Source organism: Trichomycterus rosablanca, chromosome 15 (genome assembly GCF_030014385.1).
Source record: "Trichomycterus rosablanca isolate fTriRos1 chromosome 15, fTriRos1.hap1, whole genome shotgun sequence".
NCBI lineage: Eukaryota > Metazoa > Chordata > Actinopteri > Siluriformes > Trichomycteridae > Trichomycterus > Trichomycterus rosablanca.
Window position 1 is genome coordinate 4,063,663 of NC_086002.1, and position 27,159 is coordinate 4,090,821.

At 39.8% G+C, this 27,159-nt stretch overlaps 5 protein-coding genes across 5 annotated transcripts; 3 read left to right on the forward strand and 2 right to left on the reverse strand.

The window, feature by feature from the left end:
- The first annotated feature begins 173 nt into the window (after window positions 1-173).
- blzf1 (basic leucine zipper nuclear factor 1) lies at window positions 174-8,703 on the forward strand. The gene is made up of 7 exons (XM_063009728.1): window positions 174-218; window positions 1,622-1,740; window positions 2,556-2,986; window positions 4,115-4,314; window positions 4,411-4,539; window positions 5,463-5,697; window positions 7,128-8,703. Exons 2-7 carry the CDS (start codon window positions 1,707-1,709, stop codon window positions 7,311-7,313), a joined length of 1,215 nt encoding a protein of 404 aa, XP_062865798.1. The 5' UTR covers window positions 174-218; window positions 1,622-1,706; the 3' UTR covers window positions 7,314-8,703.
- A 1,324-nt stretch (window positions 8,704-10,027) lies between these two features.
- On the reverse strand, window positions 10,028-11,950 carry trmt10c (tRNA methyltransferase 10C, mitochondrial RNase P subunit). Its single transcript, XM_063010466.1, has one exon. The coding sequence runs from the start codon at window positions 11,760-11,762 to the stop codon at window positions 10,272-10,274; it is 1,491 nt and encodes a 496-aa protein (XP_062866536.1). The 5' UTR covers window positions 11,763-11,950; the 3' UTR covers window positions 10,028-10,271.
- Window positions 11,951-12,974: 1,024 nt separating this feature from the next.
- On the forward strand, window positions 12,975-15,709 carry txnl4b (thioredoxin-like 4B). Its single transcript, XM_063010533.1, has 3 exons — window positions 12,975-13,262; window positions 14,459-14,610; window positions 14,896-15,709. Exons 1-3 carry the CDS (start codon window positions 13,131-13,133, stop codon window positions 15,059-15,061), a joined length of 450 nt encoding a protein of 149 aa, XP_062866603.1. The 5' UTR covers window positions 12,975-13,130; the 3' UTR covers window positions 15,062-15,709.
- A 124-nt stretch (window positions 15,710-15,833) lies between these two features.
- si:ch73-41e3.7 (uncharacterized protein LOC572312 homolog) lies at window positions 15,834-16,769 on the reverse strand. Its single transcript, XM_063010826.1, has one exon. The coding sequence runs from the start codon at window positions 16,767-16,769 to the stop codon at window positions 15,834-15,836; it is 936 nt and encodes a 311-aa protein (XP_062866896.1).
- A 1,693-nt stretch (window positions 16,770-18,462) lies between these two features.
- On the forward strand, window positions 18,463-23,023 carry mrpl16 (mitochondrial ribosomal protein L16). The gene is made up of 5 exons (XM_063009824.1): window positions 18,463-18,624; window positions 19,302-19,379; window positions 19,927-20,075; window positions 20,257-20,550; window positions 21,802-23,023. Exons 1-5 carry the CDS (start codon window positions 18,564-18,566, stop codon window positions 21,991-21,993), a joined length of 774 nt encoding a protein of 257 aa, XP_062865894.1. The 5' UTR covers window positions 18,463-18,563; the 3' UTR covers window positions 21,994-23,023.
- The last annotated feature ends 4,136 nt before the right edge of the window (window positions 23,024-27,159 follow it).

Here is a 27,159-nt window from a genome sequence, read left to right on the forward strand (position 1 = left end):
GTTAATACAAATGTTATTATTCCTGCTTATATTTTACAACAGTTTGCAAACGCCATAACTTGACTTATAAGAATGAAATAATTACACTATGTGGAATCGGCTCAAAAGCTTTGGAGTCGACTGATTAAAATCAACTCATATAATTAAAGAATCGATTCTTTTGAACTGACTCCCGGCCGTCGAAAACGGAGAACTGCCGTTTGTGACTGTAGCAGAAGGTACGTGGCCGTTATTGATCCTTATATTCACGTTTGCTGACTAATATGTTGTTTGTGTGTAAAATAAAACTATTTCATGTTCTGTTTATACTGAATGAGTTCTGTGTGGGTTTGTTTTGAAAATACAGCTGAGTTTACTGATAGCCTGCTAGCTAGCTGTGGTTAACATAGCTATCATACATGCTAACTCAGTCGAAAACAAAGAGGAATATAATATAAACAATAGACAATATACAGCTTAACGAGTTATTTTGATGGTTAAATTGTGAACACTGTTATGTGGTTTCGAAGGCTAGTAAAAGTCCGCTTTACATAATTAATAACAAATATATTAGGAACCTTCTTATCCAAAATTTTAGTTTACGAACCATCTCTCACATACCTGGAGATATTAAAATAGGCAGTTAATTTGGACTTTATCGTAAATTTGTAATTAATATAAAAATAAGAGATGTAGTTTTTAAAATACTTCTTAAACGCTTCCCAGTCAATGCTAGCTTGAGTAGATTATTAACATTTCTGATTGGTGTATCTTCTGTAAATGCTTTAGTGAATCCATTAATCATTTATTTTTTGAATGTGTCTAAACATTTTCCTTTTGGTTAGATGTGTTCTGGGATTTGGGGAAAAATTGGCAAAGATATTCCAATTAAAAGTCAATACATATTTTTATATCAGCCATATAGTATTGTGATATTAATGTGTATATAAATACTTCCATAGTGTTCACCAATGATTTTTAAACGTTTTTAAAAGATTTTTTCATTTATATCAGGACTAGTCACATTTATTTCTATAGTGTTTTATTAATGAACATCATTACAAGTAAGAAACCATGATTAGATTAGATTAAATTCAACTTTATTGTCATTACACATGTACAAGTACAACGAAATGCAGTTTAGCATCTAACCAGAAGTGCAATAAGCAGCAAGTGCAGGATAAACAGTATCTACGATATACATTATTTACAGGATATGGTATGTGGTATGAACAAGATATACAGGTGAATATATTATTATTATATGTACTATAAACGTGATATATAGCTAAAGACATAATATACAGATTAAAGTGATACAGATTAAGGTGCTATGAACATAATATAGGAATGTATATATAAAACTTAGTAAACAGATGTATACAGTATAGATGGAAATTATGAACAAATGAGGTATGTACCAATGCTATATTATACTAAGCAGAAGAGGTTTGTAGTGCAACCTTTACCAGGAGGAGAGATGTCGGGGGTTCAGTAAGGAGACAGCTCTGGGGAAAAAGCTGTTCCTCAATCTGCTGGTCAACAAGAGGAACCAGTAAGAGGAACCAGACTCCACAGGAACTCTTCCTTATTGGCCTGGATATTTATTAACCTGAGATCTTTTTCCTTTCTTTTTATTCAGGTCCTGAACAAGCCACAGATACATAAATTGTCTGGGAGATTTTTTTCTATTTTAGCCTGCTGCACTTTTGGAATCAGCTCCAACCATGTCTGTTGTCGCCATGAAGAGTAAGCAGAAGAGTAAGCAATGTTGTATTCAATCTTACTTTCCTTTTTCTTACCTTTATTTTATGAAATGGATGCGCAAATATTTATTTTTACTAATGGGTTTGCACTAGCGAGGATTGTGCTTGTTTCCGTGCCCCCTGGAAACACTGGACACAGTGGCACGAATACACCTACACAGGACACTAATGTATTCACATTCAGTTAGTCAGTCCACCTTCTGCATGTTTTGGAAGAAAACTAGTCAAGGAAAACCTAGATAGACCAAAACTTGAAAGAGAACACATGAAACTCCCTATAGACGCTGACCAAAGCCGAGTATTGAACGTTGTGCTAACTCCAGTGTCAACATACTCTGAGATAACCAGTTAGCCAATTAGACATGTGTTTTTGTCATTGCAGTTTTACCGCTGCTCTATCCTGGTCAGGGTTCTGGTGGTTCTGGTTATTCCAGAAACACTGATCACAAGGCAGGAACACACCCCAGACAGGGCATCAAGCAATCCTAAAGCTACGGCCATCTCATAATTTCAAACTCCCCACCCCCAAGACATAGCTAGTCGTGTCTGTGTAGGCGCTCCGCTGATCGCTAGAACCTACTGAGATTTGAACCTGGATCTGGGCGATGGTGGGCTAGCATAATTTGATCCCAAGTCCAGGTAAAATAAGGAGGGTTACATCAGGAAGGGTATTTGGAGTAAAACCGGGCCAAAGTAGGTATGCAGACCAGAGTGATGAACTGTAAACATTGAAATAAAATCATGTAGTGTGCACTAGCAATTATTAACTTGATGTAAAGCGTGTAAATCTCATATTCTCTTCCCTCTCAGACCCGTCCGTAGTGTCGATCCGTGGCCCCGCCGATGGCATGGAAACAGCCAAGCCAGCTGCGACCAAGGAGATTTCGCTCGAGCCCCTTACTGTAAAAGCGTCTCCACCCAGACAGTCCCCCCGAGCAGCTCCGGCATCCCCCGGTGTCCTGCACCTAGGAAAGGTTAACAAGGAGTCCTGCGCAGAGCTGGAGGCCGTGCGCATCGTGGTGCCGCGTACGGCCATCATCCGGAGCACCCGAGTCGTCGGCCACGCTGAGAACAAGGCGGGCGAGAAAGGATCTCCCCACCACGGTGCTGAAGACCGGCCGCCCTCCCCTCCGTCAGAACCGCAGGACTACAAGAGCATCGTAGAGAAGCTACAGAACACCGAGCGCAGACTGCTGCAGGACAAAGAGGGCCTCTCCAACCAGCTGCACGTTCAAACCGAGGTGGGCTCTTCATGTTCGATTCTAGTGTTTTTAGCATGTTCTTCATGCTGCTATATTTCATGCATTTATTAATTCTATGTTCACGGACCGCCCCATCTGGGGATCGAGCCCAGGACCTTCTTGCTGTGAGGCAGCAGTGCTGCCCACTTAGCCACAGTGCCGCCCAGGTTCAGTGTAGAACACAGTTTAATTTCATTGAGTCACGACACGCAAATGGCACCATTCTGTGGAAACTGCTGTGGCCCTTGAGGTGTTAGTCGTAACAGTGGGACCTAAAATACTAGGGATGCATCGAGACCATTTTTTCCCAACCGAATACACGTACATGTATTTTTGTACTTGCCGATACCGATACCAATACCTATTTAGAAAAACACACGTGAGAAGTGACGAGGGGGTTTAATGATACCACGTCCAAAAATGCACGTCAACAAGTAGCGAGCGATCAAAGTTAGTGCGCCGATGTGATGAAATCAAGGAGGAAAAATAAATGAATCTGAGTGGATTTGGCAACACGAGCAGCACGGATCGTTCTGTAGTGAGTTGGAGGTTAATAAATATTTTTGCAATGTTGGTGTTTTGTTGTTATGTTTTGTAGAGAACGATCAGGTCAGAAATACTGTAAAACGTGTGAGTGTGCTTATGTATTCTAATATAAACTATATTATCCCCCTGTCCCACCTGTTTACGCTCCTCTCCTGTGTTTCCCCTCACACCGTATCCTGCGTTCTCATTGGCTGTTCGACATGTCACTCATTCCCAGTCGCACGTCTCAGATCAGATATCTGACGTGCTAGAAAACTCGATCCGAGCGCTCGGTGAGCCGGTCGGATCGAGTTGTTGGATAGTTCACACTCAGCGATCGAGAGCCGAGTTTCGATCGCCGAGCGAACGCCGAGTTGCTCCCGAGCCGACAAATCTAGCGCCGAGCGGAAATCAGGGCAAAAATCGTGTAGTGTGAACCAGGCATAACGCAGTAACGTGCACTAGGCACACGGTATCGGATGTTTAGTATCGGAGCCTCGTTTGCGAGTACGAGTACGAGTTAATGAGTGCGGTATCGGTACTCAGGCATCTCTATAACATACCACACATGATTTCAGAACCGCTCCTTACCTTCATGCGCAGGTAAACCGGGAGCTCAAGAAGCTTCTGGTGGCCTCGGTGGGCGACGACCTGCAGTATCACTTTGAGCGCATGGCGCGGGAAAAGAATCAGCTCATCCTGGAAAACGAGGCACTGGGACGCAACCTGGCGCACATCGCCGAGCAGCTGGAGCGCATGAGCATCCAGTGTGACGTGTGGAGGAGCAAGTTTCTCGCCAGCCGGTGAGGGTCTGATGCCCTGAATATGATTTGCAGCATGATTTCTATGCTGACGTGTTTGCAATCCTCATCATGTCAAATTTCCACGTCTGAATCCAGGGTGATGGCCGAGGAGCTGACGAACGCCAGGGCTGCTCTCCAGCGCCATACAAGGGAAGCACAGTGTGCCATCCAGGACCTGTTACGGGAGAGGCAGGAATTCTCCCAAAATATGATGCACACACACAGGTAAGACTGAGGAGACGTGAATCTTCATATCCTGCTACTGCCTGACTGTCCGAAAACCTACATAGGTCATCCTACACTCCCGAGAAGAGGGCGTGTCTAAATTCTTAGATCCGTTAAAATGCTCCTACAGAATTAAGGCGCCTTAATTCTGAGTGATAATCTGACTGAATAATGAGGCTCCCTCAGTGCTGAAGTCAATCCCAGCATTCAGTGCGGCACGACTTTTCTCACAAAAAAATTTGCCTATTGGTTGGAATGGTCTGAGGCTAACTGTGTTAGCTTAGTAAGCTAAAACTGCGGTGACATAATCTCTGTCTAATAGTGCAGCTAAATAATCTGCCTTATAAGTTCGATGTCTTATTAGAATCCTCTCTACTGAGGCAGCTGGCCAGGAATGCAGTAGGCAGCAAGGCAGCTCTCTAGGTTTTCAAACAGACCGCATGTTTTCATGTTGATCTGAATTATTGCTAAAATCTGACTTTGTTTTCGAATACTGGGCTGGGCGGCTGCATGAACAACGATCGGCCTGTTGTTCATAGGGTTAGGGGCAAGTCGGATCATGGGTCCTCATAACTGGTGCAATTACGACCCCTGCTGGCTGATTGATGTCGCCTGCACAGGGCTGAGGGATAATGCCGATCAGGGTGTGGCTCTCCGTGCACGGTGCTGATCGGTATATATGAACTCGACTCGTGCGTGTGAAAAATGCAGTCTGTACTGAGCACGTGTCGGAGGGGGCGTGTGTCAGTTGAGGAGCGCCTCAGTCAGCGGTGGAGGGTTGAATCAGTGGAGGATGCGATCAGGGTCATTGGACACGACTAGATTAGGGGGGAAAATGCTAAACAAGTCGAGCCGGCTCATCGCAGGCTAATTCCGCGCAGTCTACAGTATAACATCAGCTTTTCCTGCGTTCTGATTGGCAGGTCTCTGGAGCAGCTGCTCGTCTCGTTACAGTGGGGTCGACAGCAGACCTATTACCCCAGCGCCCAACCTCTCAGCACCGGAGAACTGGCTGCATCCAATCACAAGCTGGCGGACGCCATCAACTCCCACCTGCTGGGAAATGTAAGCAGCATCAGCATCAGCAGCAGCGCCAGTGTGAAGCACAGCACGGTGTCGGAACTCTGCAGCACTCCAGCTGAGAAGATGGCAGAAAAGGTACGAGACTCTTGGCTTATTTCGATGCACTCGTGTCCACTGATCCATCCAGTATTATTCTGTGGCTGATGATGATTTCAGTTTGAACCCTAGCTTAGTGTTCATCCTCCTTACACAGGTTCAGATCCCCAGCAGGGCTATCGGCCCGCCAGGCGTTTACATACAGACATGATTGGCTGTGTCTAAGCGGGACGGGTGTTGGCCTTGCGATGGATTGGTGTCCTGTCCCGAGTGTTCGACAGAGTGAGGCTTTTGCCTGGGTTCGATTTGCATGTTGTCCTTGTGTCCATGTGGGTCTACGCAAAGCTACAAAAATTGTAAATTGTGTGTGTGTGTGTGTGTTCGCCCGGTAATGGACTGGTGACCTGTTTGGGGTGTTTCCTACCTTTCACCCAATTAATCAGAACCACCACGACCCTGACCAGGATAACGCGGTGGTAAAACAGACAGTGAATGCAGGAATGAATGGTTTTATAATGATAATGATTCTTATAATAATTAACGCACAATAATAATAATGATAATAAAATAATGATCATAATAATAATGAAAAAAGCCAACCTACAAAGTCTTACAGTTATTTTGGATGAATAAATACTTAATTTTGCCGTTTTCTTTGTACTTGACATTAAAATTACCAGTTTTATAAATAAACTGGGTGGAAAAAACGTCTATTATCGTACCATATTTGAATGAAACAATACTAGGACGATCATCTGATCTCACAGCCACACGGTAAAAACGCAACACCAGAACAAAACTTTATAATACAAACAACTACAAAGAAATCTCCACCTCAGTCCCACCCCCCCAAAAAAATACTATAACTTTTAGAGGCACTAGGATGCCATATATAGTATAAAAAATAAACACGACACCTGCAGAGACTACAGCGCATCATCAGGTCTGCAGAGAGGACCATCGGTGTAAAGCAGCCCACACTGCTGGACATGCATGCCTCCAGAACCTGGAAGCGTGCAGAGAAAATCATCACTGACCCGTCTCGACCCGTTTCGGCGCCTTCCATCAGGCAGACGCGTCGGCCACATACAGACCAGAACGACCAGGCTACACTCCATTTTGCTAATGAACAATTGCACACTACAAAACTGTTAATCTTGGGACACTTGTACATCTACAATTACCTATTTAACTTATATAATGACTCAGAACACTGCATACACACTATTTTTTTCTGTAGTTTTTATACTGCACAGAACTCTGCACCTTTAACCCATAATGTGTATTGCACATGCTAATTGTTTACAGGTATGAATGTGTGTTAGAGAGTACGTGTGTGTGTGTGTGTGTCTGATTCTGATTCTATTAAACTCTTCCCACAGTTACTCAAACACCCTAATCCATCTACTTTGAACTTTTATTTAGCAGTGATAACACACATTTTTTTCTGTCCTCGGTTCTGGCTTTAGGTACTCAGGATTCTGGATCCCATCTCCTGTCCGGACAGCACGGATGACCCAGCTGCTATAGACACCGGCGCTTCTTCTTTCCTGCCCAACAAGAAAAGCATCGGACGTTTTCATCCGTACACTCGCTATGAGAACATCACCTTCAACTGCTGTGAACGCTGCAGCGGGGAACTGCTGGTGCTTTAGGATCGAATCGGCTCAGGTTCATGCTGACGCTTCCTGTTACTGTTAGTGCTGTTTAGCATTAATAGTTACAGACACAACTGCAGTACTGTAATAATAATAATAATAATAATAATAATGAGCACAGGGCTGATTCGATCCTCGTAACCTTTCGTAACTAAACGTGAGCCACGTCCCAGGGCGTAGGAGGACCCTAAACACCCTGTTTTATATACAGAAACTCAGGCACAGCTATACTTTGAAAAGTGTTGCTGTGACTCACAGGAATGCCATCCTTCCTATCCAGAGTCCTGCCAACTCTCGGCTATGGCAGTCAGTTCTTCTATTACTATTCAGAAGCAAATTCTTTACTGACGCATTTATCCAAAGCGACTTACAATACAGTAACATAATACAGTCCAAGCAGTTGAGGGTTAAAGGCCTTGCTCAAGAGCCCAACAGTGGCAACCTGGCAGTGGTGGGGCTTGAACCAGTGACCTAGTCCAGTTCCATAACCGCTGGGCTACAACTGCCTTGTATTTAAAGAAACTGTGATTGGTGATTGGGTGGTGACCTGGCTGGGCATCCACACAAACACAATCAGCCGTGTTTGAGGGAGGGAGAGTCGTACGGGAGTCCCCTTCTGCTGCCTGTGTGATATGGGTTCTTCATACATGATACGGCTCTGTGTGGGAACCCAACACTGGCAGGTGAAGAGAAGTGGCCACTGATTGGACGCGTGTGGTGATCCCTCACTCCTTGATCACATCAAAGGTCGTGCACACACGGTCGGGAATTGGTAATGACCAGATTGGGAGATAAAGGAGGACAATCCAGGAGAAATGAAATGCTGTGATCCATCTAAACAACAGTTGAAAAGTCTGTGTTTGGCCCGGCTGATTTAAACAAAATATATTATGAATTTCTGAGGCTGAGTTGGATCTTGCAGCCTTTTGCATTATCAGTGTTACAGGAACCAAACAGTATGTTGCATAATCATTGTAAATGAGGTAAAATGTGGCAATTACTTCTTTCATTCTTTTAATCAGTCTGTAATTATCAGCAGTTCTGATTAAACATGACTTGCTTTGTCTTTGCACAAATGTTTAAATGCCGTTTGTAATTGAGGTTTGACAAATGTTTAAATGCTGTTTGTAATTGAGGTTTGTAATTGCTGCATATTGATTTACTGAAACCAAACCGACCCCTCGTGCTCAAAAGTCAAACGTCTAGCAGTTTGTATTTGCACAGTATTTAAGTTATCTGTTACTTGACTGAATGTTGTGTATGTTTTTCAAAAGGTGCAATAAGCAGTTCTACCCGATAAAATAGATTTTTAATGTTTGTAAAGCTTTATCTGCTTTTGTTATTACTGAGGTGACCAAAATAAAGTATCATTAATGTCTGGTTAAAACGTTTCTCTTCTCTTACTGATTACATTAAAAATATATCTTTAAAAATGTATCATTCTAATTTTTATAACAGAAGATTTTACATAATATTAATATAAGATTTTTATAAATGTTTGAGTTTGATCATGCAGTTTTCTTTTCTTGATACTTGTTTAATTAAGTGATTTAATTTTTTTCATTTATTTACTTTCATTGGACCGTTATATACACAAGCTGCAGAATAGGTCATACAAAAATCACTCAGACTTACACATTCCTACTTGATAAAGGGGGAGGATACCCCGCAGTGTGAATCCTGCCAATTACCAATCACGATTAAACACATACTGAGTGCCCTAAATACCAAACGGAAAGACAAAAGTTCTCAATAGCTGGAACAATGAAAGACATTTTTAACCTTGTAACTCATTACAATCACTAAATTAGGAATACACACATAATATCAGAGACTACCTAACAGATACAAAGCACCCACATAAACCTTTCCTGCCATGAATATAACTCACAAGAGTAAACATGGCTTTAAAAAAGATAGATCAAAAAAATAAATAAATAAATAAAACACATTCTGATCGAAGCCCCAAATACACCAGAGAGAGACAACAGCTTCACATACCTGGAACTGTTAAACCCTTAACCAAGAAAACACAAGAACAATCCTAAACTTCCTGGCAGAAACAAAAATAAAAACAAAAATATAAATGGACAATAAAAATGTTTTAAATATAACACTGAACATGCTGTAAACAACACAATCAAGTGTGTAAAGTGGTGTAAAAAAAATCTAATAAATAAATGTACTTTCATTACACTTGCATTGTTTCTCAAAGTGAAAATTAAACTTGGTTAATTGATCAGACAATCGACATCTCTCATTCCAAAACAAAATGTAACCCCATGAACCACTAAAATCAGGTCTCCTCTTCCTTTAGTGTACTGGAACACAGATGACGTTGTCCACATTCCAGCAAGCTTTACGCTGTCATTATCTTAGACGCTGCCTTGCATGAAGAAAATCTCCGCTCAGCTTAAATCCTACGTTCATCACATGAACAGAACAGAGCAGAAGAAGTTACAGCTCATGACAGGCACGGACTGTTAAAAGTCTCAGATAAACTACAATCATTTTTATTCAGTCTTTCTGCACAGTTTCTGACAGTATAGTTTTGTTGACCCATTTATTATATATTATTATTATTGTAATAAACTTGCTCCACTCACTGCAACATCACTGCAACATAACAGGGAAGCTCAGTACCGAATGTAATAAGAGTTTCATGATTTTCAGTTTCTTTGACCAGTAATATTTATTATTGATAATCTGTAATTTAAGATGAAATCACGTTCAAAACAATCTGTATAGTTACATTATTTATTAAAAACAGGATTTATTTATTATAAACTTTGATTTAAAGAAATAGTTCGGTGAAGATTAAATGTAGACAGTTTCACATTTCCACAAAACTATCAATCAAGCAAAACGTTTTATCTTCTGTTTGCTTTTGTACTGAAGTCACGAGGCTGTAAACGAGTGTTTTAACCCAACTATTGCTTTGTTAAATCAAACTGGCTAATTTTCCTCCCACCAGTTCCTTTTACCCTGCGTTTTACTACGTTCCTCTATTTTACTTTTTAATGCAATCCGCAGTTTGCTCTGTCCAGGAGGGTCTGATACAGATGAAGGTTTGGAGTTAAACTCGCTTCCTTTGGAAATTTTCCGTCTCTGCTTGCTCACTAATATTTGTCCTTGCTCCTTTTCTGGGTCTTTGTGTGTGTTTACGGTCCTTCTGGGTTTGTTTGTTGTACTTTGAACACTATCCTCCCTTCTTTGCTGGTGAAAGCCATCATGCTTTCGCTTGGGCACAAACTCCAGCGCCTTCTCCCAGCTGCCCGTATCCTTGGCGGTTATCAAGATGCGGATCATCTGATCCAGAGTCAGGTTCTTGGCACCACTGTCCCAGTGCAGGTACTCGTCCAGAGGCAGACGGGCCGTGGCCAGCTTGAGGCGCTTGGCATTGGCCAAAGAAACTCCAGACTGGATCGATCGGTCCACCATGGCTCCTATAATGTAGACTTTACTGTGATCGAACGTGCGGAGAACGTTAGGAGAATCCGCCGTCAGGTAGACGAGACTCTCCGAGGGAAATACGTCTATGTGACGCTGGCTGGTAGCAGTGATTAGGAGACGATCCCAGGACTCCTGACCATAGCGCTTAAGGAGTTCACGTTGGTAGGAGCCACCTGACTGAAGGTTGCAGAAATGCAAGTGGAAGGGATCAACCGAGCGGCGGTTCCAACCTTCGCTCTCCATAAGCTGAGAGGATGTGTTCTCCAGCTCCCGCCTTGACATGTGATGATCATAGCTCATGTCGTAGACCAGCGGTTGGCCATGCTGCATGGCTTGTGCCACCCTCCAGCCCAATAATCTGTCCATGGAGCGAGACCAGAAGCGCATCAGATATGTGTTTTTTAATTTCGCTTCTCCTTCTTCCTCCACATCATCAGTTTCAAAGTCTCCTTCTTGCTTACAATCATGATCCTTCATCCCGGCCAATCTTTCAGCCTTCTTTTTCTCTTTCTTTTCTCTGTTGGCCTTTTTATGTCCCTCTTTGATCGCCAGATACTTCAGGTACTTCCTTTTGGAAGACTTTGTGGTGAGTTCCGCGAGAGTCTCCAGGTCCTCATCAGAAACATTTTCAGGAACCGTTTTGCCAGCCTGACGCCACATCTCCACCAGTTTACGACTCGCCTCTAATGGAGAGTCCCCTCTGTCCTCTGCAGGAGCGTCTTCTTCACCTTCATCCTGGGGTTTCTCCTCGTAAGATGCTTGGGATCTCATGACTGACTTCCATATGTCCAAGTCCATCTTATCTTTCTGCTGAGGAGCATCGCTTCTCAGAGGCCAGCTGGTACTCAGACATCGCTTTGTAATAAGAGCTGAGCAGGATGAAGAGAGGGACGGTGTAGAAAAACTGGCATATTTATGATTTTGAAGTGTGCACGTCAAAGAAGTGTGGAACCTCCTCAGCAAACCCACAACATGGAATCTGACTAATGTCATGGTTTACACAAGTCACAGAGATCCAGCAGGAAAAAAATCGCACATGCACTGCTGGATTTATCTGGCTAACTGTGGATATCAGTTAAACAAATGAGGCAGAACATGTTGCTGTAGAAGCAGCTCTGATCTCACTGGTACACAAACTATTTACCATGTTTCGGTTTACATGCTCTCTCAGGTCACGCCGACCATCGGTGCATCGCCTATTTCAATCGGAGTGAAACAAACAGTCTGCCTTGATGTTATTTTATTTGTTTAAATACGTATATGCGTAAAAAGGCATGAATACATTTAAAATGTTGATTTAATATTTAACATTATTATTATTATTGTTAGAATTACTATTGTACGAGGCTGCTTTTACAATTACACTTTAACCAATTTACCATGTTTCCACACGACTAAAATTTAATGGTGCAAACATGGTTCTGTTTCAAACCACATACATCCTCCCTAGATAGGGTGAATAATAAGTAAACGGTCTGCCTATTTATTTATTTATTTATTTAAGATAGCAATATTGTTATTATTATATATATTATATTATTATTATTGTAAGAGGCCGCTTTTAAATTGTACCTTAACCGTTTTACCATGTTTCCACACGACTAAAATGTAATTGTGCAGACATCGGTTCTGTTTCAAACCACATACATCCTCCCTACATAGTGTTATTTACAAATAATAATTACACTGCCTGCTTATTTACATGTGCTTATTTATTTACGTATTTACATGTATCCAATATGTAATGGCTTATTTATGTTTACGGAAAGTAAATCGTTTTTTTAAATTAATTAATGAATCAATTTGTTATTACAAACAGACACACAAAGAACAGTACGGGGATTTAAAAGTAAATAATATATATAAAACATACAAATATAAAAATAAATAAATACATAAAATAAAATTACTCTTGAATCGGTTTTATTTAGAGCTACTTGCTTTGGTTGGGGGTGTTTTTTTTTTTAGCGTTGATGGTTTGCACTGCGCATGTGCGGCGCAAAATATAGACCTCTAAAGGATTACCATTTACATTTAAAACAGCGCTTTATTTAGGGTTAAATGTCGCTCGTTTGCATTATATACAATTTCATTAAAATTTTTTAATCATTATGCGCAACAGAGTGAATTTCTGTCTGTATTCAATCCACCACAAACATTTAGTCAAAGCAACGTTTTCCAACCCGTTTTCGGCTGGACCATACTTTAATGCGCTGTGATTGGCTGAAATGGAATTCTGTTAGCCAATCATATTGCTTTGAATGTTGGCTTTGTCTTAATACGGGTGGGGATTTTACACGAGCGCGTACGAACGGAATTGATACGTTTTAACAGAATTGATATAAAATAGCTGATAATATCATGAGTTTATTTCTGCCTAAACTGTGCAGTAAAAGAGAGCTGGATGAGGTTATTAAATGTGTGGAAGAAAAAGTGCTGGTTTTGAGGTTTGGCAGAGATGATGATACAGTGTGTATGCAGCTGGATGAAATTGTAAGTCCAAATATTTATTCTGATGTGCTGAATTTTCCTTCCATAATTCGGCAACATTTAATGTGTGTGTGTGTGTAGTGTGTGTGTGTGTGTGTGTAGTGTGTGTGTGTGTGTGTGTGTGTGTGTGCATGTAATGTGTGCATGTAATGTGTGTGTGTGCATGTAATGTGTGCATATGTGTAGTGTGTGTGTGTGCATGTAATGTGCATATGTGTAGTGTGTGTGTGTATATATGTGTGTGCATGTAATGTGTGTATATGTGTAGTGTGTGTGTATATATGTGTGTGTATATATGTGTGTGTGTGTGTGTGTGCATGTAATGTGTATATGTGTAGTGTGTGTGTGTGTGTGTATATTTGTGTGTGCATGTAATGTGTGTATATGTGTAGTGTGTGTGTGTGCGCGCATGTAATGTAATGTGTGTAGTGTGTATGTGTTAAAATAACACTCCTGAGTTACAGGTACAGGTACAGTTAAATTCAGTTAGAAACAGTTAAATTCAGTTAGAAACAGTTAAATTCAGTTAGAAACAGTTAAATTCAGTTGTAATTGGAATTATTTAAACCCCTCAAACAAAATAAGGAATTATAAACCTTTTTAAATTGATACCCGGTGATTCTAAACAGACTGTCAGAAATCAGTCCTGGATATGTGGCTGATGAGTCTCCAAATTTCATTCAATTCCAACTGCAAATCTTTTGGTGGGATTGAAAGTATTGAGTTGGAAGCTTTTACACGAGAAGAAAAGATGAAAATTCAACAAGCAGTCACAGAGACTTGTTAACGTTCACCAAAATGGTTTATTAAAAGTTATAAAGGCAAAAAGATGGATGTTCCACCAAGTACTGTGGACAGGGGCCCATGGTAATATAAAGCTTGTTTGACTGTTGACACTGTTGTGTCACCAATGATTAAGCAGCTGTAGTTAATAGCAGAGCTTGTTTAAGCTTTTGGACGTGATCTGATCATCTGATAGTTTGGGTTTCTTCTTTGGCAGGAGAACACGTCTGTGCTTGAATAATCATGTAGTGGTAGAACACTCGTTTTTTACTCATGTTTTTATCAAAAGATTTCTGCACTTCTGTATTCAGTTATATGAAACTTTAAGTAAAGTGTTTGTTTATTTTTGTCTCTTAATGATGTACTAATCACACAGTATTATTCACCACTTTATTTTATACCATTTGTTTTTGCAGCTGTCAAAAACCTCCCATGACTTGAGTAACATGACGTCCATCTATCTCGTGGATGTCGACAAGGTCCCAGTCTACACACGATACTTTGATATCAGTTTCATTCCCTCGACTGTTTTCTTCTTTAATGGACAGCACATGAAGGTTGATTATGGGTGAGTATAAAGTGATTAAGCTTTTCTAAAATCTGTGATATTAATCTTTTATACTCATTAATGTAGAGTAATTAGTTTAGTTTTGTTTATGTAACTGTTACCCCCAGTAAAATAGTAGGCCACTTCCTAATGGTACACAGTAAAAATCAGAGTAAACAATTACTTTTTTTTTGTAAAACTTTGCGGTATGGCAAACGTTGTGAGTAAAATGTTGTTTAATGTTATACAGATATTATTTTCTGCTCTTAAGTTTGTGTACATGTTTTTAATCTAATATTGTTCCAGGTCTCCTGACCACACCAAGTTTGTTGGGTGCTTTAAAACAAAGCAGGACTTCATCGATCTGGTCGAGGTGATTTACAGAGGAGCCATGAGAGGAAAACTGATTGTGAGGAGTCCTATAGATCAGCGAAACATACCTAAATATGATCTGCTTTACCATGGAATATAGCCTAGATTTGTTTGGTCCCTGATATGTAGTATGCTCCATGGGTTTAATTAAAATGATAAAAACAATGCATAATATATTTTTAAATATGACTGGGAAATGTGCTTGTGTATGTATAGCATATACAGAGAGGGCCAAAAATGTAAACACACATTAACAAAAGTAAAACCTGTATAAATTATTTTGTAATATAATGTTTATATGACATCAGAGGTTTTGAACACGATAATACACATTAGTACCATTAATACTGTGATTCCTTTCCATGTCTGTGATGTAAATCAGTGGAAGTGATGTAACCACAAAAAGGAATCTGGCCTAGACCTGTTTTTTTCTGACCTGATAGATTTACTTTAATCAAATTGGTTTACTAATGTCATTTTATCATATGCTTTATTTATTTCTAGCTTTTTTGTAACAGAACATTAAAATAAGTGACGCACCTTTGAAGTAATTTAAGCTTTTCAGTTCTTTATTAAGGATGTAAGCAGGTGAAAAAGATTGTGGCCACTTTTATATTTAACTTGTTTCCTATGGAAATAACATATACAGTGTGTTAGAAGTCTGGTTGCTTTTCTCACATTTCTCTTTGCTTTTTAAATATAAATGCATGTTATTTTATTCTGTTATTACTCATTGCTGTTTGGTTACTTGTGCCAATTATTAAAAAAGTATTAAAATCAAAAGAGAAAACTTTGTTGTGCTGCAGTTATTTATTGATTTAATTTTACATGATACTGGTCTCAAAGCCAGCAGACGCTGAACTTTTCTTAATTTAAGAGCAATTATTGTTCATATCAGTTGCACTGTCGCTCGCTTTCCTCACTCCGAGGCTCCTGCTTCTAGTGACGATGCTAAATGGAGTCGGTACAACCGACGGCTTCATCAGTTTACCGAAGAATCGAAACACCGACTCCATACACACCGCAGGCGCCGTCTCGTGGCACTGCGTCCCCGCCGACACCATCCTGCAACCCATCTTAAGAGACCCTACCGGCCGATTCTTCTGCTTGGTACTAAGTACCCACATGTTAGAGTGCGCTTTCAACCAGTCACGTCCAGAAGCTCCGAGAGGCTGGTGCCAGAGACTGTGTGAGGAATCGATGAGGGCCACGGCACACCTCCGCTGCTCAATCTCCTCCAGTCTACAGCACAGGAGATGAACAAAAGCTAGGCCTCCGTAGCCATGCGCTACCACTGCAATTCGCTCTGCGGCGCTCCTGAGCAGCAGCTGCTCCCACACCAGGTGGACGTGCTCCTCCGGCGATGTCCCACCTCTGTTGGGGTTCATCAGCAAGACTGCACAGGACTCACGCAAAGCCCAGCGCACATATGGGATCTGACTGCCTCTGTCCAAACCTTCGTGGACCACGGCTCTCCAGCTCCACACACCGCACCCTACGGCCCCTCTGTCTTGGATCAAAACCAGCAGGGTCCCACGATGCTTCAGTGCTCCTGGACTCATGTAGACAAAACTGGCAGGATGAGAATCAGATTGGGTTCTTTGTGTCAAGGGCATCTTCACCAAGTTCAACCTCTTCTCCAGGAGGTCATGTACGTGCTGGGTTATGTAACTGCAAAGCGCTTGATGTTCTCTCATGGTGCCACGGACATCCTGAAGCTTAAACGAGAACTTGTAGGGTTCCATAGTGTCTCTGTGGCAGAGATGCCCAGTCTCTGTGAAAGCGTATGGGAAGTCTGGGTTTTCCATCTTCTACTACCACACTGAGTGGTGTACAAAGCCTCTGTGTATATTATTCTGGAAATATAAGAAAAAGGCTTTTACAACACAAGTTTCTCTTCTAGGTGGATTCAGGACTCCAGTGTGTCTGGTTAAAATCTTCACTTAATTGCTCAGTGGATTCAGGTGATTCAGGTTTAGATAAACAGTAATAAATTCTTTATCGTAGCAAATTTGGTCCTTGGTTTTCTCAACACTCCTAGTCCTAGAGGCATTTAAATGATTGGGATTGGATATTTTCAGAATATAGATGTAAATGACTGTTAATTAAATAGCTCTGACCTATACTGCCATACTGCAACCTAAAGCAGATTTAACTGGAGTTTTAGTGCCACCATTTCAAGTTTAGCCTTCTTCCAACACACCTGATTTAGCGTAGAAACAGGCTGTTGATTGGTTGATGGCTTGATCAGGTGTGTTGTGAACAGGTTGGACCTCCATGATTGGACTACAGAAACCCTGATCTAAAATGCTTAGTTTTATTCGAATGCAGACTCTCATTACACAATATTAAACAAGTATTATGAATGATTTTGTTTTTGTGATACCTTAATAATTAAGCACTGAAGACTTGGTGGCTTTGATCACGGTTTTAGTAAAAGTAAAAAAAAAAAAGTAAAGATCCATGTTGCTGTAAGGCCCATATATTTTTCACGATGAGAAACATTAGACAAATACACCGATCAGCCATAACATTAAAACCACCTCCTTGTTTTTACACTCACTGTCCATTTTATCAGCTCCACTTACCATATAGAAGCACTTTGTAGTTCTACAAGTACTGACTGTAGTCCATCTGTTTCTCTACATGCTTTGTTAGCCCCCTTTCATGCTGTTCTTCAATGGTCAGGACCCCCACAGGACCCCCACAGAGCAGGTATTATTTAGGTGGTGGATCATTCTCAGCGCTGCAGTGACACTGACATGGTGGTGATGTGTTAGTGTGTGTTGTGCTGGTATGAGTGGATCAGGCACAGCAGCGCTGCTGGAGTTTTTAAATACAGTGTCCACTCACTGTTCACTCTATTAGACACTCCTACCTAGTCGATCCACCTTGTAGATGTAAAGTCAGAGACGATCGCTCATCTATTGCTGCTGTTTGAGTCGGTCATCTTCTAGATCTTCATCAGTGCTTACAGGATGCTGCCCACAGGGGCGCTGTTGGCTGGAGGTTTTTGGTTGGTGGACTATTCTCAGTCCAGCAGTGACAGTGAGGTGTTTAAAAACTCCAGCAGCGCTGCTGTGTCTGATCCACTCATACCAGCACAACACACACTAACACACCACCACCATGTTGGTGTCACTGCAGTGCTGAGAATGATCCACCACCTAAATAATACCTGCTCTGTGGTGGTCCTGTGGGGGTCCTGACCATTGAAGAATGGCATGAAAGGGGGCTAATAAAGCATGTAGAGAAATAGGTGGACTACAGTTAGTAATTGTATAACTACAAAGTGCTTCTATATGGTAAGTGGAGCTGATAAAATGTAAATAATAAATGTAAAGCTAAAAGTGTAATTTACAGTAAATATCTGAGCTGGTTGTGAGTGAAATTCTTTTAGCACAATCTCAGGAATGCATGTGGAACTCTCTTTCTTCAGGGTTTGTTCTCACTGGGACTTTTTTAATGGCCGCACAGGATGTTGTGTAGGAAAGATGGCAGCGACCTTGTTCAGTGCATGTTGATAAACCGGCAGATTGTAACAGTCAGATTATAATTTATGATTGAATTTAATTCTTTTATTTTCTAGATTAAAGTTTGTCATGTTGTCAGTGTGCAGCCGCGTGTTTACAGGGCTGCTGAGCAGGACGACTGAACATCCAGGTATTACAAAGAGAAACAATCATTATACACAACAGTAATAAACATCATTTACATCATTAATATTATTGTTTTAATTTTTTCATTTCATTAGTAAACAACATGCTGTGCTCATTTATTCAGCTTTGTTTAACTAATGTGTAGCTACTAACGGATTTTAAGTGTCAGTAGAAGAAAAACCTTATAAAGTCAGCACTATTATTATTATATTATTATCATTATTATTAATATTATTAGTATTATTATTATTGTTATTATTATTAATATAATTATCATCACTATTATTATTAATATTATTATCATCACTTATTGTTATTGTTATTAATATAATTATTATAATCACTATTATTATTATTAATATTATTATTACTATCACTATCATTGTTATTATTATTAATATCATCACATTATTATTATATTATTATCATTTATTATTATTATTATCACTATTACTATTATTATTATTGTTATTATTATCACTTATTATTATTACCATTATTACTGTTATTATTATTATCACTATTATTATTATTATTTCTATTATTATTATTATTATTGTTAATATTAGTAGTATTTCTATTACTATTATTATTATTATCACTATCATTATTATTATTATAATAATTATTATCAAAATGAGAATCTAAAGTGATATTTACTGTCTGCTCTAATTCTCTCAGCTGCTCAGATCCTACAGCATCACATGAAAGTCTTTTCAGCTGGGTTAAAAACGTACGATCTGCCTCCAGACTTCCGTGGTAAGTCTAAAACAGTGACACCTCAGGACTAAAAGTTTGTGGACATTTACAGATTACAAAAATTGGCATAAATAATGGAGCAGTTTCTGCTTTGCTGCTTTATTTTCCTTCCAAAATGTGTCCAGAGACAAAACTTTAGACAAATCCCATCATGACAATAAAGAAAAATCCTATTTTTACTGCAGTGATGACCTGATGAGGGCTGGGACAAATTTGTCAGTCGCAACCATAAGAAGTCCAAGGTCTTCATGGCTGGATTTTATGATGCACACCAGGAAGTGTTAGAATAAGCCTGTAGAGTTCTGAGTTACAGTTCTGTAGAGAGGTGAATCAGAACTGAAACTGGTTGTCTATTACCAGAAGAATACTCTCCCTATGGTCAGGCTGCAGGAACTGGATGGATAAAAGTGTCTGCTAAATACAGAAAAATGTAAATTAAAACACCAAATGTCCTTTTATATTCTCCAAATTGCTTTTTTGTAATATATATTATATAATATACACTATATATATATATTAGATTGACTATTTTTGTCTTCTCTGACAGATGTGGTTTTACCAGAGAAGCCGAAGCTCAAATTCCTCAACAAGGTCCCTAATCTTAAGAAAGCTAAAAAGGAGATGAAGAAGCTGCGGGACATCCAGGGTCCAGCGAAGGCTGCTAACACATTCACGAGTGGACAGTACGGCATTGTGGTCAGTACACTTGAATAATTTAATGCCACAAACGCCCTTTCCTAATCAGTACTGTATAAAAAAAAAAAGGCAGATCTGATTATTTAAATTAAAGTGCCAAGTAAATAAGTTTGTAAATCTGCTCAGATCAGCTCTCAGCATTTCGTCCCCACTCACCCATCAAACCCTTGTTGTTTTCCAGGCGCTGGGTGGAGGGTATCTACACTGGGGTCATATGGAGATGATGAGGCTCACCATTAATCGCCGGATGGACCCGCGGACCACCTTCGCCCGATGGCGGGTCAATGCTCCGTACAAGCCCATCACCCGGAAAGGCCTCGGTCAGCGCATGGGTGGCGGCAAAGGCGCCATCGACTTTTACGTCACGCCCGTCAAGAGCGGCCGATTGGTTTTGGAGGTCGGGGGCCACATTGAACTTGAAGAGGTGGAACCGGTCCTTAAAGAAGTGGCCAAAAAGCTGCCGTTCCCGGCTCAGGTTCGACTTAAACAATGATCTATATTTTATTAACAATGATCATTGACTTTAACGATGTTTTACTACATTAGTGTAGACGTTTTAATTTTATTAACAATGATCTCAGTACTTAACACATACATAACTAACACACACCTCCTTCACCACATATGCAGTAAAATTAGTAATAATGATAATAATAATTTAATAATATTCATTATTATAGTAGTAATAATTATAGTAATAATAATAATTTAATAATATTCATTATTATAGTAGTAATAATTATAATGATAATAATAATTTAATAATATTTATAATTATTGTAGTAATAATTAGTGATAATAATAATAATTTAATAATATTTATAACAGTAATGATAATAATAATAATAAGTTAATACAATTTATAACAGTAATAATTTTTATTAAATATTATTTCTAATTATAATAGTAATAACAATTTAATAATATTTATAATTATATTAGTGATTGTAATAATAATTTAACAATATTTATAATAGTGATGATGATGATAATTATGATGATAATTATAACAACAATAATAATAACAGTAAAGATTTAATAATATTTATAATTATAACAGTCATGAAAATGATAATACTCACTCACTCACTTTCTTAACTGCTTATCCAGTCAGGGTCGCAGGGGGGTGCTGGAGCCTATCCCAGCTTTTCAATGGGCGCAAGGCACACAGTAACACCCTGCTCGGGGCGCCAGTCCATCACAGGGCAGACACACACGCACACACACACACACACACACACATTCAGTGGTCTCCAATTAACCTGACTGCATGTTTTGGACTGTGGGAGGAAACCGGAGCTCCCGTAGGAAACCCACGCAGACACGGGGAGAACATGCAAACTCCCCACAGAAAGGACCCGGACCGGATAATGATAATAATAATTTGTTAATAGTAATGTGATCATTAACAATAGTAATAATAATTATTATTATCATTATAAATAATATACATTTTATTATTGTTCTTCTAATTGTTATTATCACTATTATAATTATAAATATTGTAAAATTTTTGTTATTACAACCATCATTATTAATATTACTTATAATGACAAATGTTATTAAATTATCATTATTAATGTTATTGACATTACTGTTATTATTATTAGAATTATCTTTATAATACAGGTGTAAAACATTGTTTAAGCCATTAAAGACCCCAGTGTGGCTGATACAGTTTTTCCTTTTCTGAGTCTTTGATGTTTGTATGTTTGTTGAATTTTAGGTCGTGAGCAGAGAGAGTCTGGCTGCGATGCATGAAGAGTTTGCCGAAAGAAGATCCAACAACCAGAACCCTTGGACCTTTGAGAGAATCGTCCGCTCCAACATGCTGGGGAGCCGCAAAGTCATCAGTCCCTTCGACCTGCACAACCACGGCCGTTACACCGGAAAGTTCTTCAACCAGGAGAGAGTCTGATCTGGTCTCGTCTGATCACGGCAGAATAAACAACAGGACTGTGGGGAACTGGTACACGAGCAGTGCGGAGCTGTGAAGATGAGAGACTCTGTGTTAGCGATCATTCACTCTTGATAAGGATTAGCCAGCGTAAGCACTTGATCAGAACCTGTACGCCACTTAGGAGCTAGGTCATGTGATCATCAGCGGTTTCTAGAACTAGGCAGTGCATTGTTTATGTAAAACTGTCTCTCACAGGGGGGAAAAAAGAGAACCTACGTTATTATGTTTGATTTATCACTGCGGGGAAGAATAAAAAAATAGAACTTTTGAGTTGTGTGGAATTAAAATCCGTTAAAATTAATTCTGTACAGTAAATCAGGTTCTTAACTCCTTTTTTTCTCTCTTAAATCTCTGTGTGTTTAAATTTGAAGTATCATTTTCAATGAATATATGATGTTGTCCAGCCAGCTCATGGTCAGTTATCCCAATAGTGTATGAACCAAATTTGCCAGAGTTTTAGACCAGATTCTTCTTGATTGCAGTATTGCAGTGTGGCTGTTGGTAGGGTGGCGCAGCGGTAAAAACACACGCTGCAACCAGAGCTGGGATCTCAAATACATCATATCGAATCTCAGCTCTGCCTCCCGGCTAGGCTAAGCAGCCACATGAACAACAATTGACGTGTTGTTCAGATATGGGTGGGATTAAGCCGGATAGGGACTCTCATAACTCATAACTAATGCAATTACAACCTCTGCTGGCTGTGATTATTTTTAAAATGATCAAATAAAAAATTCACTTAATAAATACAGTGATCAGTACTGGGGACACAAAAGGCACCGAACTGTAGAAATGACCCAGATACTAAATTGTCCACAACTGTGTTTGATATAAACTAGTGAACTGATGAATCTTGTGTAATGAGTAACTACCGTTCCTGTCATGAATGTAACTATAGTGTAAAACAGGACACCCCTGCTAATGAGTGAATTTAGTTGTTTCTACCTCATCCATTTTAACAGCTGTAAATAAAAGGTTAACAAAGTAATTTTTTAATGTTGTGGCAAGAATTTAGGGAAGTCCCTTTCTTTTTTTAGGATGGTAAAGCTTGAACGGTAAATGATTTTCAGATACACTACATCAGACAAGAAGAACATGAGAGGACAGAACCACGTTTAATAAATGATTGTTTTATTTATTGAAGGGAACAGGTGATGCAGCACGTTTATTACCTGTGTAAAGATTAATTGCCTCTCTAAATGTAATAACTAGTGCAACCAGCAGGAACAACTACAAAAGATCAACATCAACGTGGAGGGATGTGGAGCCACTTCTCTTAGCCAAAGTAAAGTTTGAGGTTCTGCTGCAGCATCTTAATGAGGCAACTGAAAAACATTATTTTCAATTATTTATTTATTATTTTTTAATTTAAACTTTTTTTTTTATTATCTTTTGTAAAGTTAAAAACTGGAATTGCTCCTATGTTTTAGATCATTGGTTGTTTAACAGTACTTTTGAGTCATGGACTGATGACTGGACATTTCTACCCACCGTGCCGCCCCATTTTCTTTTTTCTTACGATCAAATCATATCTCATCACTCAGTCGTATCTCCTCAATTTTTGTATTATTTTTTTGGCTGGCATGGTGGCTCGGTGGGTACATTCATGAGTTTCATTCCCAGGTCAAGGGGTCCGGGTTCTTTCTGTGTGGAGTTTGCATGTTTTTCCTGTGTCTGCGTGGGTTTCCTCCGGGTGCTCCGGTTTCCTCCCACAGTCCAAAGACATGCAAGTGAGGTGAATTGGAGACACAAAATTGTCCATTATATATATATATATACAGGGGTTGGACAAAATAACTGAAACACCTGGTTTTAGACCACAATAATTTATTAGTATGGTGTAGGGCCTCCTTTTGCGGCCAATACAGCGTCAATTCGTCTTGGAAATGACATATACAAGTCCTGCACAGTGGTCAGAGGGATTTTAAGCCATTCTTCTTGCAGGATAGTGGCCAGGTCATTACGTGATGCTGGTGGAGGAAAACGTTTCCTGACTCGCTTCTCCAAAACACCCCAAAGTGGCTCAATAATATTTAGATCTGGTGACTGTGCAGGCCATGGGAGATGTTCAACTTCACTTTCATGTTCATCAAACCAATCTTTCACCAGTCTTGCTGTGTGTATTGGTGCATTGTCATCCTGATACACGGCACCGCCATTGGATGCACATGGTCCTCCAGAATGGTTCGGTAGTCCTTGGCAGTGACGCGCCCATCTAGCACAAGTATTGGGCCAAGGGAATGCCATGATATGGCAGCCCAAACCATCACTGATCCACCCCCATGCTTCACTCTGGACATGCAACAGTCTGGGTGGTACGCTTCTTTGGGGCTTCTCCACACCGTAACTCTCCCGGATGTGGGGAAAACAGTAAAGGTGGACTCATCAGAGAACAATACATGTTTCACATTGTCCACAGCCCAAGATTTGCGCTCCTTGCACCATTGAAACCGACGTTTGGCATTGGCACGAGTGACCAAAGGTTTGGCTATAGCAGCCCGGCCGTGTATATTGACCCTGTGGAGCTCCCGACGGACAGTTCTGGTGGAAACAGGAGAGTTGAGGTGCACATTTAATTCTGCCGTGATTTGGGCAGCCGTGGTTTTATGTTTTTTGGATACAATCCGGGTTAGCACCCGAACATCCCTTTCAGACAGCTTCCTCTTGCGTCCACAGTTAATCCTGTTGGATGTGGTTTGTCCTTCTTGGTGGTATGCTGACATTACCCTGGATACCGTGGCTCTTGATACATCACAAAGACTTGCTGTCTTGGTCACAGATGCGCCAGCAACACGTGCACCAACAATTTGTCCTCTTTTGAACTCTGGTATGTCACCCATAATGTTGTGTGCATTGCAATATTTTGAGCAAAACTGTGCTCTTACCCTGCTAATTGAACCTTCACACTCTGCTCTTACTGGTGCAATGTGCAATTAATGAAGATTGGCCACCAGACTGGTCCAATTTAGCCATGAAACCTCCCACACTAAAATGACAGGTGTTTCAGTTATTTTGTCCAACCCCTGTATATACCAGCCATAACATTAAAACCACTTCCTTGTTTTGTCCATTTTATCAGCTCCACCTACCATATAGAAGCACTTTGTAGTTCTACAATTACTGACTGTAGTCCATCTGTTTCTCTGCATGCTTTGTTAGCCCCCTTTTATGCTGTTCTTCAATGGTCAGGACTCTCACAGGAGCACTACAGAGCAGGTATTATTTAGTATTTAGGTGGTGGATCATTCTCAGCACTGCAGTGACACTGACATGGTGCTGGTGTGTTAGTGTGTGTTGTGCTGGTATGAGTGGATAAGACAGCAGCGCTGCTGGAGTTTTTAAACTCTATATATGTATTTTAAACTATATATATATATATATATATATATATATATATATATATACTGTATATATATATATAATTTATAAACTACTATTTGTAAACTCCACTCACTGTTACTTAGCATGTCTTTATATTAAACAAACTTGTGTTTGAAGCTCTGAAAGAAAAAAAACACAATAAATACACAGAAATAGAAACAGATCAGTTTTATATGGTGTTACATATGAAAGGTCAGACTCGCGCTCTGATATGACTTTGATTACGTCTCTCTGAGGTGTAATGATGGATCAAAGGTCTCTGTCCTTGTGTTTAGTCATTATGGTTTATGGCGAGGGAAAGAGTTTGATAAAGAGGAAGCGAGACTGTTTTTTTATTAATGGGTGTGTGTTGAGGGGATGGTTAGTGTTTTACAGTAAAAGCTCGATTGCTACTCTGTCTCTTTTAATCAGATCTGATCTGATTTGGTGTGTTAGATTTACAGCTAGCAGGGAGTCAGAGAGAGGAGACCTGACCTGCTGGATCTGCTCTGTAAGGGCAACATGAATTTCATCTGTTGTGTTTTTCTTTCGTCCTGTTTGTGCATTGGCAATGTGTGGGGAGCTGTTGGTGAGTAAAAACAGTGTGAAAAATGTTACAGTATTAGGAATATACTTTTTGTGGGGTTAAAAGATACATTTCGCAGGATATTACATATGAAACATAAGATTGTGCATCATTCTGTTAAAAAAAACATTTGTTTTATATATATGGGACATATTATTTAACCTTTTTCACCCTATTAAAATCTCACCTAGTCGCATTGAAATGTATGTATTAATAATAAATATAACATATAATAATTAAATCATATTTTCGTCTTTGTGCTTAGACTGTTAAATATAAACAAAATTCAAGAACGTTGATGGTGAAATGCTACTCTAGTGTAAAGAATTGTGGCAAGTACAACCTAGAAAACACCTTGAAGTATCCAGAGGGTTCAGTGAGATGCTGCAGTGCCTGCTAAAGAAGAGCGAGTTATATAAACCCAATCTCTACCTAACTTGTCATTAGTGATTTTTATAATGGAAAAAAACCCAGAAAAGCTGTTTCCTCACACGTTTTAAGGCAGCTGTCGGCACGACGTGAACGTTTGATATTCTTACAGTATTGTTTAGTGATTTTTAATTCAATACTTCATTAATTCATTAGATTCATTCACTGACTGTTTAGGGTCGTGGTGGGTCCAGTCCACCGGGCGTAAAGGCAGAAAACTCCCTGGACAGGTCACCAGTCCATCACAGAGCAAACACACACACACACACACACTTAGAGCAGTTTTGTATCTCCAGTTAACCTGACTGTACGTCTTGTACGGACTGTATGAGGAAACCGGATCTCCCAGAGGAAACCCACACAGAAAACGGAGAGGATGAGAAGGAGCTTTTTCCAAAATGGAGAGGATGAGGAGGAGCTTTTTCCCACAAGCTATTCGGGTCCTCAACCAAAATAGCAATCAGGAGTGATTTACACAAATCTAAATATATATATACATATACAGTGTATCACAAAAGTGAGTACACCCCTCACATTTCTGCAAATATTTTATTATATCTTTTAATGGGACAACACTATAGACATGAAACTTGGATATAACTTAGAGTAGTCAGTGTACAACTTGTATAGCAGTGTAGATTTACTGTCTTCTGAAAATAACTCAACACACAGCCATTAATGTCTAAATGGCTGGCAACATAAGTGAGTACACCCCACAGTGAACATGTCCAAATTGTGCCCAAAGTGTC

What these genes read in the sequence shown, in the direction of transcription:
- blzf1 (XM_063009728.1), top strand. Translation starts at nt 1,707, where the DNA reads ATGTCTGTTGTCGCCATGAAGAGTAAGCAGAAGA. An exon ending in AGCAAGTTTCTCGCCAGCCG is followed by an intron (nt 4,315 to 4,410) that starts GTGAGGGTCTGA and finishes GTCTGAATCCAG; the next exon opens with GGTGATGGCCGAGGAGCTGA. An exon ending in AATATGATGCACACACACAG is followed by an intron (nt 4,540 to 5,462) that starts GTAAGACTGAGG and finishes TCTGATTGGCAG; the next exon opens with GTCTCTGGAGCAGCTGCTCG.
- trmt10c (XM_063010466.1), bottom strand. Translation starts at nt 11,762, where the DNA reads ATGACATTAGTCAGATTCCATGTTGTGGGTTTGCTGAGGAGGTTCCAC.
- txnl4b (XM_063010533.1), top strand. Translation starts at nt 13,131, where the DNA reads ATGAGTTTATTTCTGCCTAAACTGTGCAGTAAAAGAGAGCTGGATGAG. An exon ending in GTATGCAGCTGGATGAAATT is followed by an intron (nt 13,263 to 14,458) that starts GTAAGTCCAAAT and finishes TTGTTTTTGCAG; the next exon opens with CTGTCAAAAACCTCCCATGA. An exon ending in CACATGAAGGTTGATTATGG is followed by an intron (nt 14,611 to 14,895) that starts GTGAGTATAAAG and finishes ATATTGTTCCAG; the next exon opens with GTCTCCTGACCACACCAAGT.
- si:ch73-41e3.7 (XM_063010826.1), bottom strand. Translation starts at nt 16,769, where the DNA reads ATGGAAAACCCAGACTTCCCATACGCTTTCACAGAGACTGGGCATCTC.
- mrpl16 (XM_063009824.1), top strand. Translation starts at nt 18,564, where the DNA reads ATGTTGTCAGTGTGCAGCCGCGTGTTTACAGGGCTGCTGAGCAGGACG. An exon ending in GTGGACAGTACGGCATTGTG is followed by an intron (nt 20,076 to 20,256) that starts GTCAGTACACTT and finishes GTTGTTTTCCAG; the next exon opens with GCGCTGGGTGGAGGGTATCT. An exon ending in AGCTGCCGTTCCCGGCTCAG is followed by an intron (nt 20,551 to 21,801) that starts GTTCGACTTAAA and finishes GTTGAATTTTAG; the next exon opens with GTCGTGAGCAGAGAGAGTCT.